This window comes from Nannobrachium achirus (assembly GCF_963921795.1).
Source record: "Nannobrachium achirus genome assembly, chromosome: 10".
Taxonomy (NCBI): domain Eukaryota; kingdom Metazoa; phylum Chordata; class Actinopteri; order Myctophiformes; family Myctophidae; genus Nannobrachium; species Nannobrachium achirus.
The window spans coordinates 33856719-33878363 of record NC_137819.1 but is presented as its reverse complement, the minus strand read 5'-3'; the positions used below and the strand labels follow the sequence as shown (position 1 = coordinate 33878363).

The 21645-nt window shown below is 39.8% G+C and overlaps 3 protein-coding genes across 3 annotated transcripts; 1 reads left to right on the top strand and 2 right to left on the bottom strand.

The window, feature by feature from the left end:
- Positions 1-1469: 1469 nt before the first annotated feature.
- LOC308292688 (small ribosomal subunit protein eS27) lies at positions 1470-3994 on the bottom strand. The gene is made up of 4 exons (XM_080735096.1): positions 3965-3994; positions 2804-2912; positions 2578-2688; positions 1470-1728 (listed from the first exon to the last, which is right to left on the bottom strand). Exons 1-4 carry the CDS (start codon positions 3968-3970, stop codon positions 1700-1702), a joined length of 255 nt encoding a protein of 84 aa, XP_080591222.1. The 5' UTR covers positions 3971-3994; the 3' UTR covers positions 1470-1699.
- A 1042-nt stretch (positions 3995-5036) lies between these two features.
- lrrc71 (leucine rich repeat containing 71) lies at positions 5037-10063 on the bottom strand (the record flags this gene model as incomplete). Its single annotated transcript, XM_080735408.1, has 12 exons — positions 5037-5140; positions 5364-5475; positions 5780-5803; positions 6431-6544; positions 6681-6755; positions 7080-7163; positions 7450-7609; positions 7810-7878; positions 8306-8380; positions 8769-8925; positions 9498-9632; positions 9985-10063. 12 exons carry the CDS (start codon positions 10061-10063, stop codon positions 5037-5039), a joined length of 1188 nt encoding a protein of 395 aa, XP_080591534.1.
- Positions 10064-12985: 2922 nt separating this feature from the next.
- On the top strand, positions 12986-18401 carry LOC308292980 (14-3-3 protein zeta/delta-like; the record flags this gene model as incomplete). Its single annotated transcript, XM_080735406.1, has 6 exons — positions 12986-13083; positions 14772-15086; positions 16451-16574; positions 17116-17279; positions 18080-18175; positions 18357-18401. The coding sequence occupies exons 2-6, from the start codon at positions 14790-14792 to the stop codon at positions 18399-18401; spliced, it is 726 nt and encodes a 241-aa protein (XP_080591532.1). The 5' UTR covers positions 12986-13083; positions 14772-14789.
- Between the last annotated feature and the right edge of the window lie 3244 nt (positions 18402-21645).

Below are 21645 nucleotides of genomic sequence, written 5' to 3'. Positions count from 1 at the left end.
GCGCGATCGGGCCGTTGTTCAGCGACCTGGGAAGTCCGCGGTCGTATTTAAAAGGTCTTTTTGCAGAATATTCTAGAGCAGCAGCGCTATTCAACCTTTTGAAGCTTGTGATTGGCTGAACCGGAGGTAGGAAGCGCTCCATTGTAGTCACTTGGACCGCGCGAGGTGCACCAAAACCTATCCTTAACCCTAACCCCAACTCTAACTCTAACCCTAACCTTAACCCTAACCCCAACTCTAACCCTAACCCTAACCCTAACCCTAACCTGCCGACACTGAGTAGCTAACCTGCCGACGCTGTTGAAAACGAGCGCTCCTTCCCTTAGCAAGCGTAGAGTTTCTAAACTCGCGTCCCTTCCCTTAGCAAGCGTAGAGTTTCGATCGCGGCGCTCCTTCCCTTAGCAAGCGTAGAGTTTCTAAACTCGCGTCCCTTCCCTTAGCAAGCGTAGAGTTTCGATCGCGGACTTCCCAGGTCGCTGAATTACGACCGAGATCGCGCAAAACCTCCAGAACCGGGACCTACGACCTCCAAGTCGTGGCCTAAGTCGCGACCAGGCCGTAGGTCGTTTGTATCAGCGGCTCTTGCTGGAGAACCTTGACTAGTACAACTGTCACTGAATAGAAAGCAATTATTATTTGCCATTATGCCGTTTTATTTTTAACATTTTGGCATTGGACCTTTGATGTAGATCCTTCTCAAAAAATTAGAATATTGTGTGAAAAAGCATTGCAGATGCCCTAGCTGCCCAAATCATAACAGACTTCGGAAACTTCCCACTGGACTTCAAGCAACTCTGACTTCAGAAGGCTGACATTTCTCTTTTATAAATCCTTGTTTTGAATGGTTTCGTGTAATATTGTAATATTTGAAATATGGACTTGATATTCATGAGCTGTATGCCATAAATATTTTAACAAAAAAAGGTTTGGAATAATTCACTCAATGTCCAATGTATCTAGAATATATGAAAGTTTCAAGAAATATATGAAAGTTTCAAGAAAACTTACTTTTACGCAATATTCTATATTTTTCGAGAAGGATCTGTATATTTTATAGAAAATGCTGTAGTCAGGGGAATGGGGGTACAGCAACCAAAAAGGTTTGAGAACCAGAACATGTAGCAGACATTAAAGATGAATTTTGAACTAATTTGTGCTAATTACAACAGCTATTTATACAGGACTCATATCCAGCTACCTGACATAAAAACAAAAGAATGTGTTGTGGATCATGGAAATGACAGCTACATCCCATTCTCCAACTACCTACAGTCACAGGTAAAAGGGCTCCATAATTACTTTGCTCTGCTGTAAAATGATGTACAGTTGTACAAAGACAATACCATTCTTAATTTATATCATTGTGAAGGCAATAATAAATATTTTAAGAGATTCTTCAGTGTCGAGTAGAACAAATAAAACTTTGGATTTTGCACCAATAAGCACAGAGAAAGATTACAAACACACCATTGCTTTAGCCAAAAACAATACACTTTAATAAGAAAGACTGGGCTGGAGGGTGGAGTTACAGCAACAATCAACAAAATGTAACCAGTCTATACATCAGCATAACAGGTCTTGTTCCGGAACGATGCACTGGGTCTTGAATTAAGTGCCATTGACCACCAAGTTGAGGGGTCAAAGATGCTGATATCAACCAATCCAACCTCTCCTCTCCCTGTTCATGGCCAGAGAACAGCTAGTGTTGCTTTCTCCTGAATGAGCACCCTGATGGAGAGACAATGAGTCAGTCAGACCACTGAGAACAAAGAGGGACATTACTGAACAGTAGACAAATACAGTAGGAACTGGGAACATACTGCTATTGTTGAATGCTACTGAAGGGTAGCACTTAGCAGTCATATGTAAGTGATTGTGTACATGTCCAGCATTACAAAAGGCCAATTTAAGGGATTCTAATCTATAATTTGACAGTACGCAAACTATTAAAATGAACATGTTCATACACAAAACAATACACTGACAGCCAGCAACATGAATGTTTTTCTGTTTAGCTTTTAGGCTTTATGTTGCACATGGCAGATATGACACATAACCTAAATAATACAAACTAAAGACTGAAACTTGACAACTTTAGTTTAAATAGCAGATCTACAAGCTCACAACACGTTGTGAGCTTGTAGATCTGCTGTTTCCACTATTTTTAAACGTTTGAAAATATATGAACATTTTTCAACAAGGAAATGATTGACAAAAATTGGGATTAGACAATTATGTAATAATTGACAAGCTACTTTCACTATTTTCACCATCTGTGTACGGGCGAAAAGAGAAAAAGTTTGAAAATGTTTGCCTAAAATGACATTCCCAAAATATGGATGCCATGCGTAAAGCAGTTACATTAAACAGTAAAAGGCTCGTCTACATAATAAGACGTGTCACATGTAGATGGACGATGCCCAATTGCAATGCCCGTCCATTAAATAACTGAATGCAAAGTTAAATGGGAACTCTAGAGGGTCGGCATTTGCCATCCCCTGATGACCCAAATGACGCCCCTGGCCATGTGGTTTTAGACAGGTGTCAGATGTATCATTCAGAACCATAGATACTGACCCTCTGTGAGACGTGCTTTGCCTCCAGTAGGTTGGCAGAGGACTGTGGAGCAGCCCACACACAACACCACCGTCTGGGCATGGCTGAACACCGTAGTGATCTTGTAGCATCCTGCACAATGACAAAAAAGACCATTATATCAACTGTAATTGGCCAATCAAATGACCACACAATTCATCCGAGTGTTCAGCAATGGTGTGTGTTGCATTTATTTTAAAAAATGTACCTGGACATTTCACGTCCATAAAGTAAGAGTTGGGACTCTGAACGAGTCTTTTCTTCTTGTGCCTCCTCTTCTCCTCCTCAGGGCTTGGGTGCAGCAAGTCTTTTGCGAGCTACAATGTAAAAAAGAAACAAAGACAGCAGTATTATTAAAAAGGCCATCAGTTATCACCCTCTAAATGTTTAGATGGCTAAGCTACCGAGAACGATAAGTGGTGGCTTGTGTAATCTGGTGGGAAGGGGCACCAAGGAGGAGTGGGCACCTCTGTTAAATTGGCATTTTTACCCCCGAAATGTAAAAAATATATATTTTGAAAATGTTTTCAAATAAACTGAAGTATACATGATGAGAACATGCTTAAACATTCGACAAATACGGCCAATATTTCTACAATTCCACAAATTTGGGGGCATAATGAAATTGAAGGATATAATTATGTCTGATGATGTACCGTGCATGTTCACATCATGTATACTCTACATTACTTAAGACCATTTTACAAATATTTAACATTTAGGACAAAAATCACAAATAGCCAATTTGACATGTCCCTAGTCAATGCCCACCTATCCTGCATGACAGAGCAGGGCAGCTGCAGCTGGTCACCCACGCACTTAAATGACATATTTTAATGTTATAATCATGGTCGCCCTGATTGAAGCTGGCATCTGCCGACAACAAGGTATACATTATAATTTCTCTTTGTTGTAGTGTGGTGGACCGGGATTCGGTAACGTTAGCAACATTAGTCTAACACGTTTTGGCCTATATTTAGAGCGCTACGCAGTTTCCATCCACGAGCTAAACGGTGTAAACTGATGCACTCGTCAATTCACCAATGTTAAATAAATGACAATGTAAATGTCGACATCAATGTCAAAACTTGTCGACTTTATAACAAACTGCGGAGTGCAGCTCGTTAAATTCGCTATTCAACCGTCTCCATGTTTTGCGTTATGTACGCAGCCATCTTGTATCTGACAATGCGCTCCCAAAGCACTCAGAGATTATATTTATAATACCGGGACATGGACTGGGGCAATTTGCTTAAAGTGTACATCAGTCGAACCGCTATGGGTTTATGTGCAGATACAACGCGGTAGACGACGATAAAACCTCGAATTAGTTGATAAAATAGTGTTTTTCTGTCGCTCGTGTACTCACTGGCATGTTGGCGAGGAAGTAGCCGTTGCCGAAAAGGAGGTCGCACCGGAAGCGCGGGGCTGATATCGACGCTTCCTTCGAGCAAGGACCGGAAGTGGGTCATTAAACCAACCGGGCGGACATTTTTATAAGGTCAAGCTCAACCCTAAAAGTCTAAAATCAAACTAAATAACGTTCAGTGGCGTAAAGTAAATACGTATATTTACTTAATATGTACTGTACTTAGTTACACTTTTGAGTTATTAACTTATTTGTACTTTACTTGAGTATTTCCAATTTCCAATACTTTTACTTCTACTCCACTACATCTTGGATCCAAATGTTTTACTTTTATGCCACTACATTTATTTGAAGTTGCTTTGTAGATTTTTATCATTTATCATTTTTATCATTATTACAAAACCTACATTAACAACTTCAGCCCTATACATTTCGGCCATTTGAAAATAACCGATCTACAAGCTCACATTGCGTCAATTTGAAAATTCTGCCTAATGAGTAGGTTTACTTTTGGTATTTTAAGTACATGTTCATGCCAATAATAACTTTTTCCACCACTGATAACGTTTTAGTGCAATCCAATCTTTCTTCTTTTACTTAGAACTGACTTATATTCTGACACCTATGTCGATAACAAAGTAGGCTAACCAAAAACCCAGAGATTTTCTTTGGCAAAATAGAATATTAATCACAAGACTGCTTAAATTAAAACTAATATTTTATTTCTACACTTGTAAAACAAACTTGGAAAACGAATAGAAAAGGGTAGGACCATGCAGCATTTTGATGAATCTAACAATATATTCTCAATTATTATGCAGCCTGCCCCTCCTCTTCAGTAGTGTTGATGAGAGGATCTCGTTGTTTCATAATCTCCTGTATCTTCATATAGGATTCACAGTCTGGAAGGAAGTGGTTTCTCTGAGATGAAGAGATCAAATGTTCACATTAGTGTATAGCATCCAATAATGAAGACCTCAATGCATTTTGGCAAGTCCTGTCGAATATTCGACTATTCGAATACTTTGAGGTCGAATAATTCGAATACTAAAAAACACTATTCGTGAATGCCCTAGTGGATACACACCTGGAGAGACAGACGGAGGAGTCCTCCCTCAGTCTGCTTCTGAACACATGACAGGAACAGAGGCAACGACCGCTCTGTTAACCTGTTTCCTTCCCAGGCCAAAGAAAGAGACAAAGCTTAAATAATGTTGTCATGTTGTGTCGTGTCAAAAGAGATACTGTACACACTTTATGTTAATTGCCAAACCTTATGACACCTTTATTTATTTATTTATATTTTATTTATTTCACCCAAATGATTTTCTTCTTAAGCCATGAACGTTGTAACCATATTACATTGTGTGAATCGTGTTCTCCTTTGAGTCAGGGGTACCTGCCAGGTTCAAGGAGGTGAGAGCACTGTTCCCCATCAGAATGACTTCACCGTCCTTGTGCTGCACCGATGGCTCCAGCAGGGGGCTCACAATCTCCACCATCTCTACCAACTGGGATGCAGAGAGACACCATGTTGATGGAGGTATGGACTAATGGAACATAGTATATACTGTCACCTTTAATATAACAATACGACTCTTTTAAAAATAGTTTGAGACAAACCTTATTCAGAGAAGCACTTGTCTTATCCTGCAGATAAAGAAAATGGCATGCAAGGCAGGCATTTCACATGTAAACTTTTGAGAAACGTAATGTGAATATTCACTGCTGTCAAAATGAGTGTGTATTCAATAACCACCTCTTGCTCAGACATTAATGGGTGTTTCTCTTTGGCCCCAGGCTTGCCTGGTTTACCTCGAGGTAGCTTGGCATCAGTGGCTGTAACAGAGAGGGTGAAATGATAGCGTGAAATAACAAATGCCCCGTGGTGTCTCTCAGAGAGCAATAAAACTGATACATTTGATTACATTTCTTGTTAGATTTTGGGTCCTCTTTCTTTGCTCCTGCATGGTTGCCAATCGTCTTTTCATCTTTCTTGGGAATTTCCTGTAATCACACAGTTCTCAAGGTCAGTCTTTCTTTACGAGATGGTCGGGGTCAGATTTTGTGAAGGACATTTCTCGTTTATAAAAGACGCATTGGAATAATAGGAACGTGATGAGGGCAGCACAACAATCTCAAACAAAAAGGATGTCACCATTATATATCGTCGCTGTGCGGTCGAAACCAGCTAACTAAAGGTTTCATAAATCAGTACTATTGAACGCCCTTTGCGTCTGTGTGTTGGCAAATCCTCACACTCTCTGCCAAACCAGCTAACTCCACCCGGTTTAATAGCCTTCTTCTTTTTTTTTCTTTAATAAATCAGTGCTATTGTCGTGCTATTGATGAACACCCTTTTTGTCTGTGTTTTGGACTTGAGCGGGATGTGTTTTCATTTTCTGAAAAATGAACTTTTTGTCAGCTGGTTTTAGCCAGACAGCAGAGATATACATTTTTGGCCACCTTTTTTCTGGATGTTCCCTTGTTGGCCCCCTTGCTGATGTTGCCACTCAGAGAGGTGCTGCTCTGGACTGAAGGAGTTTGGTCAACTGGAGACTGCTCAGTCATCAGAGAGGGCTGCAGAAATAGGAGGAGAAAATACAATACCATGTGCATTTCCACTGAAAGCCTAATTTATACTTCACTCGACAATTTTCTACTGAAAAGGGTATTGAAGCCTAAATTAGGCTTATGTCTGTGTATTCCTACTTACGGACTGGTCTCTTTCTAGTAGCAACTTCCTCCTCTCCACAACCTCTTCATGAGTTAGAGCAAATGGACCAAGTATCTACAAAATCAAAGGGTACGTGACAATAATAACAGGCAACAATAGGTAACAATAATAAATAAATAAACGCTCACGCACACTGAAGGCTCCAATGCGACAGATGCTTTATCGCACCAAATAAATCTGTACATAATTAATTGGTGCAATAAAGCATCTGTCGCATTGGAGCCCTAAGTGTGCGTGAGCATTTATTTATTTATTATTCTTATACAGTTCGTCGCTCGGCACCTGTAGCCCAAACTTGGGTTAGAGGTGTGCATGTCTGGTCTCTCTTTTCATAATATTAAATGACACACATCATTATGAGAGAACTGAAACACTCACTTTAACTAGATGAGCAGCCCCTGTGTCTCCAATCCAGTTGTTGGACAGAGACAGGCAGAGCAGAGCACGGTTCAAACGCAGACCCTAGGACAGGATAGGGAATGACTGAATGGTATGTCGACAACACTTTCAGTCACCACTGTTAAACTCTATACTTTGATCGGGGTCTTTACTGGCCCCCTACTTTTTCCCTTTATACCAAATCTCTTTGTCGAAAATAACCGATATACAGTATAAGCTCACAATGTGTTGTATTTTTGTTGAATGTTTGCCTATTTTCCCCAGAATATTTGCCTGTTATGTCATGCCCATAATTGGTGCTAAGGGTTCACATGGTTAAATGTGAATAAATATGGACAATGGCTTGTACCTGTGCTATATGTGCAGCACCTTCATCACCGATAAAATTGAAGGCGAGGTTGAGTGACATGAGGTTTTTGTTGGCAGATCTAGTAGTGGAGAGTGCTGACCCAATCAGGCGCGCTCCTTCATCTCCTAACCGGTTGTTCCGCAGTGACAGATGAGTGATGCTGATGGCCAAACAGGTAAAGTTAGAAATTAAGCTAATTATCAATACATCAATTAAGAGAGTGTGTGTGTGCGTGTGCATGTGCGTGTGTGTGTCTGTGTCTGTGTGTGTGTGTGTGTGTGTGTGTGCGCGTGTGTGTGTCTGTGTCTGTGTGTGTGTGTGTGTGTGTGTGTGTGTGTGTGTGTGTGTGTTGGTACTCACACACTGTCTTGAGACAGTAGAATGTGGTAACTCTCCCTTGGGAGAGGGTTTCCCTCTAACACCACAGACCTGGAACAGTGAGGAGCATTGGAAGGAGATGGATAGATGACCAGTGAATGATAAATGTATCTGAACTCACCCTGTTGCTGTCTGCCTCTCTACAACTCTCTCAAATGTTCTCTCTCACTCTCAGCCTGGCACACAAGCTCATTTATTGAGCCTTAAAACTATACTAAGTATAGTTTCAGTGGGAAATAGTTTTACATGGTGGGGCCTACCAACAATGATTCACACCCACCCTAATAGTTCCACCCTAGGCTCTAGTCCGGGGCCTAGGCCATCAGTCACAGTTGAATACTTGACTTTATGGTCCCCAGAGGGAAACTAGTCTTACTACTCTACTGAGATAATAATAATAATAATAAAAACATCAAACAACACAAGGTACATGTGAAAATTGGCCTTTGGACTGGCTGTGGATGAATTAAGCAATCACCTGAGGTTGGAGCAGAGAGACATTGTGTTCTTGAGGGAGATGACCATTTGATCGGTCAGTCCAGTGCGCCACAAACTGCAACATACAGTGCAGGGCAGGGAGATATAACTACACATACAGCAACAGCACTCCTCATAGCAAAGGTACTAATGGCACACATAATTACTCACTGCAGGCTCTGTAGGTTGCTCAAGAAAGGAAGTGTCTTGCTAAGTACTTGACCTATCCGCGTGTCTACTTTCCAACCTGTATATTTGTGAGAACATTTTATTCACGTTTAGTTTTTCTTCTTCTTTTGTCTAATGTAAATTTGATAAATTACATTTCACTTGGCAATTTCAGTAATATAACCTGATATGAATTTGTTCACTGTACGTTCATGTCTGCTTTTATTTCTTCTTCTTCTTCATCTTCTTCTTAAGGCAAACAAACTAATTGAAATACAATCTAAATATAGGCCTACAGCAAATGAAATATGAACTTCAACTGGTAAATGTAAACAAAGTTCTTACCAAGTATCTTGATGCCCTTCACACTATGAGGGTCTTCATTCTCCAACTCCAGCTGGAGGTGTGGCTTAGGACACCAAGCGGAGGTCTCCATGTGGAACTGGCTGTCCTCTGAAGTAATGGGTTGTCAATGTTAAAAGTAATTCAAACAGACATGTTCAAACACACAGCTGAAAAGGAGTATATAAGTATTATGATAGCACTTTTTTTATAGATTTGTTTTGGGGCTTTTATGCCTTTATTGATAGGACAGACTGACAGGAAGGGGGAGAGAGATGGGGAGTGACACGCAGCAAAGGTCGTCGGGATTCAAACCCGCGACACGATGTCATGCCTATGTGGTGTGCGCCTGGACCACTAGGCCAGCGGGCGCCCAAATGACAGCACATTTAAACTATTTTGTTTTGGAATGCTTTACTAGCTTTGGTGATCTATATTATTTTTATTTAACAGAACAGGGACGATATCTTTCAGCAACATCCTGATTCACATTCATAAACAGATCTACATGAAGCAATACAATCACCTTAGTCTTTTACTGTTGGCCACTTAGCAGCTCCAAAGAAAATTAGGACAGTGTGACTTGCTCAAGGAGGTATTAGGAATACGTTGAGGTAAAAGGGAGGATTTCTCATCTAGTACTGTCTTATTAGTGTCTTTTCTGGCTAGGGAAAAGGGTTTACCCATGGTGCCTCTTTCAGTTGCTGGAGAGGAGGAGGCTGGGCGCTTGGTGCAGATCACTGGGCATTCTTTCATTCCCAAAAGAGAGCAAAGCTCTGGGAAATCAGTTGTCAGGTTGCCTGAGCACTGGTAGTCATCTAAAGGAGATGGGGAAATGGAATGGTATTGCTCAATGACCATACCCTCAAACTGGTATCACAGACAAAATGTGCAAAAGATCTTGAGGATTACAATTTTATTTTTCATGGTCTATTTTTACAACAGGCACACAGGCATGCAGTGTTAAAACTAGCAAGTATAGGCTACTTACCAAAGGTGAGGGCATTCTCGTCTATAGTTAGTCCGACTCCTAACAACAAAGATGCCATGCTACAAGTTTAGACGAACCAGGGTCTCTTGACTGATTTTGTTTTAGAATAATGTCAAAGCTGACTGTTTTCTAGCATGCTTTTGAAAATTTCTATTTATTTTGTATTACAGTACACTTACCTGTGTTTTTCGAAGGATCTTCAACTCCAACACTCCCCTTATCTGATTTCTCCTTTTTCTCTGCACGTTTTCTGGACATCTTTCTGGCAAAAACAAAGGATACACCTAACTGTTTGCTAGTTTAGTTAGCAACATAGGCATGCTAACTACTGAACACCTAGGAGTCTGTGAGGTTGCTATGGCAACTCTTGTAAACACAGAGACTTCAGGATTCTCCTTTTATGTAAGTTTCTCCATTAAAAACACAAACACATGATGTCTAAGGTAGACTCAAACTTTACATTTTATTTGTTTTGACATTTGTTTAGTCAAAGTTTCTCAAAATATCATTAAAATAACATAATCCTTCTCACCCATGGCCATGACTATAACAAACATGGGTGGGTAAACTATCAATAAATTAGCATTTGACAAAATTATATTTGTATTTATTTATTTATTATAACATTTATATATATATATATATATATATATATATATATATATATATATATATATATATATATATATATATATATATATATATATATATATTATATTGATTGACCGTTCCAGTATACACTCTAGTTAGGTAATTATTTTGTATTATAGTATTATTATTATTATTATAATTATTATTAATATTACTAGGCCAGTGTGGCCTACACAGGACCGGTTGCAGTTGGTAATGACGGCAATAAGGCGAATATGCATGATATACTGTATCTGCAATACCCATGGAACTAGTGGTCATTGTACACATTATCATAGCAGAAGCCATGTTATGATGCCAGCACAGGGATCTCAAATATGGATATAAAGAATTATATACTTGGCACAGCAGCATAAATGTTTGAAGTCAATTGATTGGACGGAGACCAAGTTATACCCGGGACAGTTACACAGATACAGGTTCATCCATCATCCATCCATCCTTCCTCCCCACACATTTCTGTGTTGCTAGTGTAGCAGAGTGACTCACAGTACCTGCTGCTTTTGTACCCTACAGCTCACCTGCCAGTGAGTGAGGAGCCCCTACCGGGAGGATGTAGCGACTCTGCCCTAGTCCTCCCGCTCAACATTGCCCGCTGATAGACGGCACCCCAGCCCATAGGAATACATGCAGTGACAAGGATCATCGTCCCCGCCTGGCTTCCTTCCTGAGACGCTCTGCTTACCCTGCCAGTAGGATTCAAACCCCCAGACTCCACTGTGGTGGGCAGGTACTGCACCCCTGTGCCACCTGAGCACCCTATTTAATTTAAAGTTTTTATTATTTGTATCAATGATTTAATCAATGTATTGGGTTAGGGTTAGAGTTAGGATTTGAGTTGGTCCCAACTCCACCTGACCCTGTTGCTCTCTCTCTCTCTCTCTCTCTCTCTCTCTCTCTCTCTCTCTCTCTCTCTCTCTCTCTCTCTCTCTCTCTCTCTCTCTCTCTCTCTCTCTCACTCATGCAGGTATGTTGCTCCCCCACAGGAACTTTTCCCCCCTCTGTAGTCCCTTAATAATGGTCATGTAGGCTAGTAGGCTGTAGGTGAGCCAGCAAGCACTGACCAACACACCCATTATTAACTTTATTAGTTTAGCTGCAGCTGTGTTCGACTTGCTCTGACACGTCTGTGAAAATGATATATTGGTTGCGATATCTATTGTATTTAGTTGAAACTTTGACTAAACTACTATGGTCCCTTACTCCCTTCATTCTGGTTTAGTATAAATCTGTCTACTAATTTCTCCCTATCTAATGTTGCACTGCAGGCTGTGTGCAGCTGTAGCTCAGTGTAGGGGAGCTTAGTTGGCGCTCATTAAAGTCAGATTTAACCACAGTGCATGACGATTTTAAATTAAAAGGTTTATGTGCTATGAATATTTTAAATGTTTTAATACACCCACCAGTGCATAAATACTAATACACCATTTAATCCGCATTATAATGATATGGCACAGCTAAACTGGGCAAATTATTTTAGGTCACTTGCAATGGTTCTGAATGGGGTCCTAAATTTTGTATTGAATGATTTTTCCATTATTGTTGCTACATGTAGCCTACAAGTCATAACTCTATGGTACAAGTAGGCTACAGCGAGACAATGTACGAGAATGGCTATTTGCATCAGTTTCACTCTATTCGACAGTAGGTCTATGGGCCAAATGACTTGATACAGTGATACAGTCTTGATACACTGTCTTGTGTTGAACAAAACAGTGTATCAGATCAAATCATCGTCTGGTGATACAAATGTTCTTAGATTCTTAGATATAATTTAAAAAGATCAAACTTTAATGTAATAATTAACTGTAAATGCACATCACTAGAATATAGAAAGGTAGATGAGAATCACTGCCAGGGGTGTCGCACCACATTCTGGGCCCTGGGTACAATGATTCACTGTGGGGCCCCTGTGCTTTAACTATTGAAAAACAGCAGATATACAAGCTCACAGCGCGGCACCGAGTGCCGCGCTGCGAGCTTGTAGATCTGCTATTTTTGAAAAATCATGAAAATCTTTGAATAATTCAAATCCTTCTACGTTAAAAAAAAAAAAAAAAAACTATTTTTCGATGTCAGTGCATGGAGCTCAAACCTTTTCATGTGAAGGACCCCCAAAATGGTATGTATTTGGCCACGGACCCCCATCTCCAAATATTGAGTTCCAGGGACCCCCCCAGAAGCAAAATTTGAGTTACAAAATACATATTTTCAAAGATTTGCACACATTTTCCACGACTTTTCAAAAATAGCAGATCTACAAGCTCGCAGCGCGACACTCGGTGCCGCGCTGTGAGCTTGTATATCTGCTATTTTTCAATAGTTAAAGTATAAAATAATTAAGGCCCCTCCACCACCTTGGGCACTAGTAACTCTCAGTCCCACTTTCCTACCCCTTGTGACGCCCCTGATCACTGCACCAGGCCCCCGGAAGTAGGAGGCGGCACTGGCTGCATTCCTTGGTGCTTCAACAAAGGTGAGGGTGTGGTGAGTTACTCCCAGTCCCAACCTGCGCTACTGAGCTGGGCTTATAAATCTGACGTGCTCTGCGTTTATAGCTATATATTTTCTAAAGAGAGCGATCTTACAACCGTCTCTATACAGCTATCGTGGTACTTGGACTAAAGGTAAGATTTAAAGCTTGCACTGCCGTAAACTGAATAGTTTTGATGTCAAGAATTAGCTAAATATAAGAAGTGTCTGCAGAGAAGGGCAGCTAATCTGGTAGGGCTACTATTCACTGCCAAGTGATCGAGTGCCAACTATCACTTCTGTGAGTGTTCTTTCTCGTATCATTATTATAAGCATAAAGCACCATTTGATTATAGCTGTCTACTATTAGTTTTCTTGGTCAACACAGCAATAGAATATGTGTTTCTCCCCTGCAGTTAGCCTAAGTTGAAGCCAGTTTATGTACAAGTTGAATTTTGTGTAGCATACCATAGCTCGTGTCAAGATAACATCTAATGGAAATGGTGACGTGATCGGCCTGTGACAGAAAACTTTCTGTTTGGGCTTGAGCTGAATAATGTCAGATCGGTGTAGCTAATAGGCCTATTTTGATGATCTGCACAAATACCACATTCAAACTTTTGAGAGTGTCTTTGAAACAGATTATTGCAAAGGGAAACCTTTGGCTAGGTTGTTGCTAGAATTCTGTTAACATTTTCTCCTTCCTGATACCGATTTACCTTAACCTGCGTCTTTTTTGTAACAGCCATAACCTGTATTGATATGTGGGTATGCATATCATTGCTGTATGTTGTATGGCCTGGCTCAGGGTAAACCCTTATTTGTAATACATGAACAAATACACATAGAACTAAATTGACAGTCAGGAACAATTGAAAAAGACATACATAGGTTACATCTAGGAATAAATAACAATTCCTTATGTAATATAGAATACAATCAATTATTTATTATTATCAATAATAGTCATTCTAGGTGAACATTGTTTAGCAGATCTACAAGCTCAGCGATGTGACACATTTAGGCTTTGTAGATCTTCTACTTTCAAAGTTTTTACACTACACCTTTGTGCAATGAAGTATAAAATAGGGCTTAGATGGTTACCGGTAATACATTTGTTGATATTTAATCAAATAACAAAGAATACACTTCTCAACTATTAGATTAATCAAAAAACAAGTAATCAATATAATTGCTAACAACATTATCGATAGTTGTAGCCACAATTAAGACATACAAATAGTACAGTAATAGACACAGCAGTGTAAATAAGCTATCATCATGTGATACATGATGATGTGTAATACCATAATTACATGATTGGTGCATAGAGACTTGCCATATCAGTCCAAATTAATTTCTGATACTGATATTTGTATTGGAACAACTCTAGAGTAAGAGTTTCTGTATTCATTTAACTTGATTTAATTTGATATTGGACTAAAATGTTACTTTTATAGTTGTATTCTTTTATACAATGATCTCTTTCAACTATACAGGAGTTATACTCCCATAATTAGCTTTATATTGTGCTGCACAATGAATTGCTAGTCCCTCATTTTCTTCCTCTCCCCCAGTTCAAAAACAACAACTGGTTTCACTTTAAAAAAATGTTTAAAAGAAGAACTTGTTTATCATAGGATGTCCAATCCTCTCAACTTCCCTGACCTGTTTTTCTGGTTTAACCCCCCACCGTGACCTCACCCATATACTCCCACCACTACCTTATCCTGTCCTGTTTCCCCTCACCTTTATAAGTTCATACATGTCCCTCCCCCCTCCACTGACCTGTCCTGTTTGCTGTGTCCTCCTCTTGTGTGCTTCTCTCTCTTTCCTCCTTCAGCCAAGACAGTAGGAAACCATGACGGACACCAAGGCAGATCTGATCGAGAAGGCCAAGCTGGCGGAGCAGATGGAGCGCTATGAAGACATGGCCGCCTTAATGAAAGAGTTGACGGAGCAGAACTCTGACCTCGAGGACGAGGAGCGCAACCTGCTTTCTGTGGCCTACAAGAATGTGGTGGGGGCCAGGAGGTCTGCGTGGCGGGTGATCTCCAACATGGAGCTGAAGGCCAAGACCCCTGAGAAGAGTGCACTGGCCAAGGCGTATAGACAGACTATTGAGAAGGAACTGAGGGAGCTCTGCAATGATGTGCTGGTGAGCAGTGGTGGAAAAAGTACTCAGATGTTTTACTTGAGTAGAACTATCAATACTGAAATATAGATATACTCCTTTACAAGTAAAAGCCTGGGATCCAAAATGTACTTGAGTAAAAGTACAAAATGTTTGAAAATAGCAGATCTACAAGCTCACAACGCGTCGCATCGCAACACGTTGTGAGCTTGTAGATCGGCTATTTTCAAATATCCATGGTATAGAAAAAGGGCTAAAGTGAATTAATATATGTTTTATAATATAATCATTTATATCTGCAAAGTAGTATCTAAAGTTTTTAAATAATTGTAGTGGAGTAAAAGTACAACATTTGCCTCTGAGACGTAGTGGAGTAAAAAGTACTGAAAACTGGAAATATTCAAGTAAAGTACAAATACCTCAAAATTGTACTTAAGAACAGTAGCCTACTTAAGTAAATGTACTTAGTTACTTTACACCACTGCTGGTGAGGAGCTGAAGAGGAATTATGGGTGGTGTTTTCTTTTTCTTTCTTTTTTCCTACGGTTTTGAAGGAGGGAAGCAGGGGGAGGTAACAGGCTGGATGAGCTTTGGGGAAACCCATCAATATCTAGAAACGCAGACTCAACAAATTCTGCGTTGAGCAAGCCTGAGTTATACTTAATATTGTGCACAATGCACTTTTTCAGACTGTTCCATGTGAAAAACAGACAGATGTTTGACGACGTCATACATAAAATACATACACAGGGCCTACACTTATTTAGATGACAAATATAAGTACTGGCACTGCCACATAATACTAGAGATGTTGAGCATATTCTAGAAATAATTTACAATTTAGGCATTTAGATGCAACTTATACTGAACACAGTCAACATCTGTTGATTGACACCTTGTATGTGACTGATCAGATGTATCATTCAAGTATCAGTATAAGAGATAGCCTCCACAATGCACATAATGGCTAGACAGTGTATTGCACATACTGTATGGATACTTTATTGTTCCCACACTAGAAAATACAATGTCTCAGGCATGATTCATGCCTGAATCATGTGTGAAACAATTCAAGTAATGTACAGCAGTGAAAGGAATTAGAATCCACTGGGCGCTTATCAGTGCAGAAACTATTGTGTAACAGTGCGGTGCACTACTAGGTGATGAGCAAACCAAGCATGGCTCCTATTCCTAATGGTGCCTCAAGGCCATTAGATAAACAGTGAATTGCTCAAGACAGACCATTTCTATCAGTTCATTTTACAAAGCGCTCCAAGCAGCCTGAGCATAGATCATAAAGACACATCAAGTTTTATGTTCAGGTGTTGTTATCAAGTTTTATCTTAGGGTTTTGTTAATTGAGTTGCATATTCTCTCCACCTCTATAGAGCCTGCTTGACAGCCACCTGATCCCCTCGGCAGGTCCAGCAGAAAGCAGGGTTTTCTACCTGAAGATGAAAGGAGATTACTGCCGCTACCTGGCTGAAGTGTTCACTGGAGACGAAAAGGCTTGTGAGTCCAGCAGACCCCTGTTTCTTCATACACGTACATGTAAATTGATGGGGCACACTCTCTCACAAACGCTCTTCTAACAGGTTTTCCTTGACGTTGGCATGTCAGGAAAGAGAAGCGATTAGATGAAGGTGATCTCTGATTAAATCATACTGACTGGTGATCCCTTTGTTGTGAAGCTGCTTAGAAATCAGAATAAACCCCATATGCAGTGTAGGGCTGCAACTATTGATTATTTCCTTAGCAATTATTCTATCGATTACTTTATTGATGAATCGAATGATCGGCCACTTTGCGCTCTGTCTTTGACTTTACCAGTCTCACAGAACTTGGTCCTAAGTTTGGAAATGAAAATTGTACCTGTGCTGACACCAAATAATGCTGCCACTCTGTTCTTCCACTTGGCCTATTGCACAGGCCTTATCCTGATGTTTTTTTAAGGAATATCTATCTATCTATATTAAATTGCATAAACAATTACATCCCTGCGTAATTGTACTGTTCTAAATCTTTACATTGCTAATGTTTCTTTATTTTTCAGCCATCATTACTAAATGCCAGGAAGCTTACCAGGCAGCATTTGAAATCAGCTCCAAGGATTTGGAGCCTCTCAATCCCATCCACCTGGGGCTGGCGCTCAACTTCTCGGTGTTCTATTACGAGATTCACAACTCGCCTGAGAAGGCCTGTGAACTGGCCAAGAAGGTAGGAGCTCACTTCAGCTGGCTGATACATTGGTTTCCTATTGAATTGTAAATCCACTGAGATTTCACCATTTTAACTGCGAGTGATAAATTAAATAAAGAGAAGGTTGTGTAATGTTAGTGCAGGGATGTTTGCCTATAGAGGGGGCTGGCCCAAATATTTTACAGGCTTTGCATACACAACCCTGTTTCCGAAATAATTTCTCAATACTTGTTCTCAGAAATACTGTTAAGAATAATATTAACCTATTTGAGCATGCAACACATTTTGAGCTTGCAGATTGCCTGTAGCTGAGGCATTCGAGAGCTCCCTTTAATGTAGATTCTACCTGTTTACAACTCTAAAACATGGTTTGTGAATGTGAATACTGATTGGATTGCATCATGATAGATATGTTGGCAGTTAGTTTCACAACTGTCATTTGGAGAAAATACGTTTGCACATTTTAATACTAAGCTTGCCTTCACAGTGGATTGACTGGAGTTTTAATTTACAGTCTAATATAGCCTAGGTCCCATTGCCTGTAGGGATGATCGCACTGATAATCTGGTTGGTTGTCAGACAACTACTGACAATGGTGGTTTAGGTATCAGATACTCAGTATTACAGTACTGGAGACCAAATGCTGAACCCTGAAAACCAGCTACCCTTAACATTAACAGATTCATGTAAAATATACGCCTTTCCTGATGAAATGTATTGTAGTATATTAGGCTAGTAAGGCTACTTTAGCAAATTAGCGTGAATTTCACACAAATTCGTTTTGGGAGGTATTGACAGCTCAGTGTCTCTGTCCCCAGGCCTTTGACGATGCCCTCATGTTACTGGACTCCCTCAAAGACTCGTCCTACAAGGACAGCACCTTGATCCTGCAGCTGCTTCGAGACAATCTGACGGTGAGTACACTGCCGTCTGCATGCATGTGGCTTTTCTTCTCTGCTTTATTCATGAAAATAGAAATTAATTATGTAAGCTTGGTGCTTATGCATCTGATATATCCTTACTCTGTCAGATGTAGTAAGTTTGTCTGTGTTTCTCACCATTCGCTTATTTAATTTCCCTCAACTTTTGTTGCAGCTATGGACATCAGAAGGCCAGGGAGAAGATGACGAGACACAGTAGGAGGCATATAATAACTTGAGTTGCAATCTGTCTTAAAAGTATATAAAAAAAAAAAAAATCCCCACACACTTTTACAGTACCTCTCACCAGCCTACTTTTTATGGGAAATATTCGATTTTAATCCACTAGAGGGTGCTTGTGTTCACTTGTGTTACTAGCATAAAATAACCTGTAAATGTCTACAGTGAATGTTGAAAATAATGTTTGAAATGGTATCTTCATTGCAAGAGTACCATATACAGTACCTGAGGTATGTCTGAGAAATCCACAGCTGTACTCATGGACTTGTGTTTACAAACACAGAGACTGTGTAAGCCTCCAGCAGCCACATATATTTTGTGGCCAAAATAACCCCTCAATGACGCGAAGAGAAATAAAACAAGGGTAAACATTGGGTGTGCTTTTAAAAGATAGGGACCTCTGTGTTATTAATTGGTCTTTGCTATGCACATGCATTTGAGTGCATCTCTAGGGCCAGCGTATGGGATAATCTAGATGTTTTTTTATTGAGTGTGAAATAGTTGATGTCTGATCTGCCTGTGACTCTCCAAGCAGTGAATCTAAAATCTCTACCCAGACTCAAATCGGCCTATAAGCCCACAGTATGCTTTCACATTTACCGGAAGAAAAGACATGCTTGAATTGAAGCTTTACAGTACATGTTACTAACTTACCATACAAGCATATTTTCTCTCATGAAATCCCTTTACGGCCCATGAACTTTAGAAACATGTATGGTCTTCAAAAATGATACGATAGTTTAAAAGATTTATATCTTTCATAAGATGAAAGATTTAATTGAACAGCAGAAATGCATCTAAAGAGCTGATTTAGGAGAAAATGTGTTGTTTTGGTAGGTGAGGTTAGATTCCAACTGGTAACTTGTGTCTCTCATATCTCCAGTGCTGTCAGTTGTAGAGGCGACATTAGTCATGGATGAGTGAGTTCATTGAACATTTGGGATTAGGATTGAGAGAACAGGCTGGATTTAAAATTTGGAAGAACCATTTGCCAAAACCTTGGTCAATATTTTGCATTTAAGTTTCTGTGATCTGCCCACAATGCCATTTTCTATGGCATGGCCATCTCATTGGGTGGGCAATGTAATATCTAGTTAACATAACTTGATACTGTAATTTTTATATTTCATTTTTCTTTGTTTGGTTTATCTGTTGTGACTTTTTAGTCAGGTGTTTTTGTATTTGTGCATGTAATTACTGCATTCCTATATGTTTTGTATCTACCTGGAATACAGTATATATGTATCTTAATGGTGGCAGAAGGGGGTAACAGTAACAGTGAAGAGTGTTTTAGGACAGGCAAAGTTATCATACATCACAATGATTTACAGCTGTGTATATCTGTATGTATTTCTAAATGTGTACATGCCCAGGAAAAGACACATAAGCTAAAAATATACATACAGATTAATTAAAAGTACTACTCCGTAGATGGCAGCTTTACCAGCATTTGATACAAAGTTGTGCCATTTTGTTTAATGAGTTTAGACTTGATGTGAATACTATTCTAAAACAATAAACCATGAATTCACACTTATTCAACTTCAAGTGCTCATTTATTTGTTATTGTACCTTGTTTGTTTCAGTAATAGAAATGTGGACATTTTACAGTGTCAGTTAAGTGTGTCGGCCAGGTCTGGAATGTCATCATTTGAGGGGCAAGGCCACTTGGCCTTTGGTGTTGTAATTCTTTTTAGGGCACAAAGGCCAAATGCCAGGGCAGGAAGGCCATCAAATAAAACAAGATTTTAGTCCATTGAAAGAATTTGTTGAAATTAAGTGTTAGGGATGATAACCTAATCTGCAGTGAAATAGATAAATGATCGTATTTACAATCGGGGCAACGGCGGCCATGGCCTCCATGAAATTCATGCCCCGGTGTCGGCTGTTTATCACCATCTTTGGGTCCTAAGCGACATCCTACTTTATTATGGTTTGTCCTCCAAGCCCCTCATAAGGGGCCAGACAGAAAATCTAACCAAAACTCCCATGCAGCCCAGTGGAAACTCACTGCAGTGTAGCCTTGGTTTCAGAAGGCATAATATATCTGACAACTTCCAGCTGCTCTGCCTTTGTTGTGCCGGCTTTGGAGAAATCCATGCCTCTCGTTTTTCTCTTAGTTTATATAAGCTGCAATAAATAACTTTGAACTCTGAGTAGAATCGTCAACAGGTAAGGAAACGTATGGTGATATTGCTTATATTCTCGCTCTTTATTGGGGCATTTAGAAGACATGTAATGGTATGTATGTAGGTCTATGTACAGTATTATGTATATATTCGTCCAAATCATTATATTCCCCACAGTTTGAATCTACCATCAAGAAACCACAGACATGAACACAGTAAATGCATGTGCTGACCCATGCACAGACCTTCAGAAGTGCAACATCACAGGATGAAGAGAGCGGCACTAAGATGCATATACTTATCGTATATATTATACCATATATCATAAACCTAAGAAATGCAGGGAGTGAAATTAATGGTTTATAATTTTGTTATAACATAGACACGGACACACACACACACACACACACACACACACACACACACACACACACACACACTCTGCTGTGGATTATTTTATGTCTTAGTGGTGTATTAATTTACAACTGGTCTGTATTCCACCACCATAGCATGCTGGGAAGGAAGTGCATTGGCTGGTTCATTCCCATTCCTCCCCATTCTAAGCATGTTCCCAGGGGAGCCTTGAACCAAATACAGGGATGACTTGCCATGCAGGGGACATGTTTGTCTGAATGTTCTGTTTAAGACAGTCACTTATGATCCTATATCCCCCAATTTGTGTATACGTAATGATAACTTACCGGGTCACTCTATTTACTAGTTATAGAAAACTAAAAGCAGAGGGAGGGATATAAGGACACACAACAGAGATCTCCGACTCCGGCTGGAATCAAACCAGGGATTAACGCACTATCCAATTATTCTGGCCTGATCTATTGTCACTCTTATCTTCTGGTGGTACTTTAATCCAAGGTTATTGTATATTTTGGTTTAACACACAGGTCTCAAGTCAATGCAAAGTTGTGTCTATGAGGCTTCCATTTTGTGCCATCTATTATTTCAGCATGAAAATCAGTTAGGCTAGCCTAGGTTTTGTGTGTAGCCTACTATGGCCTCAGCACTTTATGAGATGTAAGTAGGCCACCTGTAAATGTCTACAGTGAATGTTGAAAATAATGTTTGAAATGGTGTCTT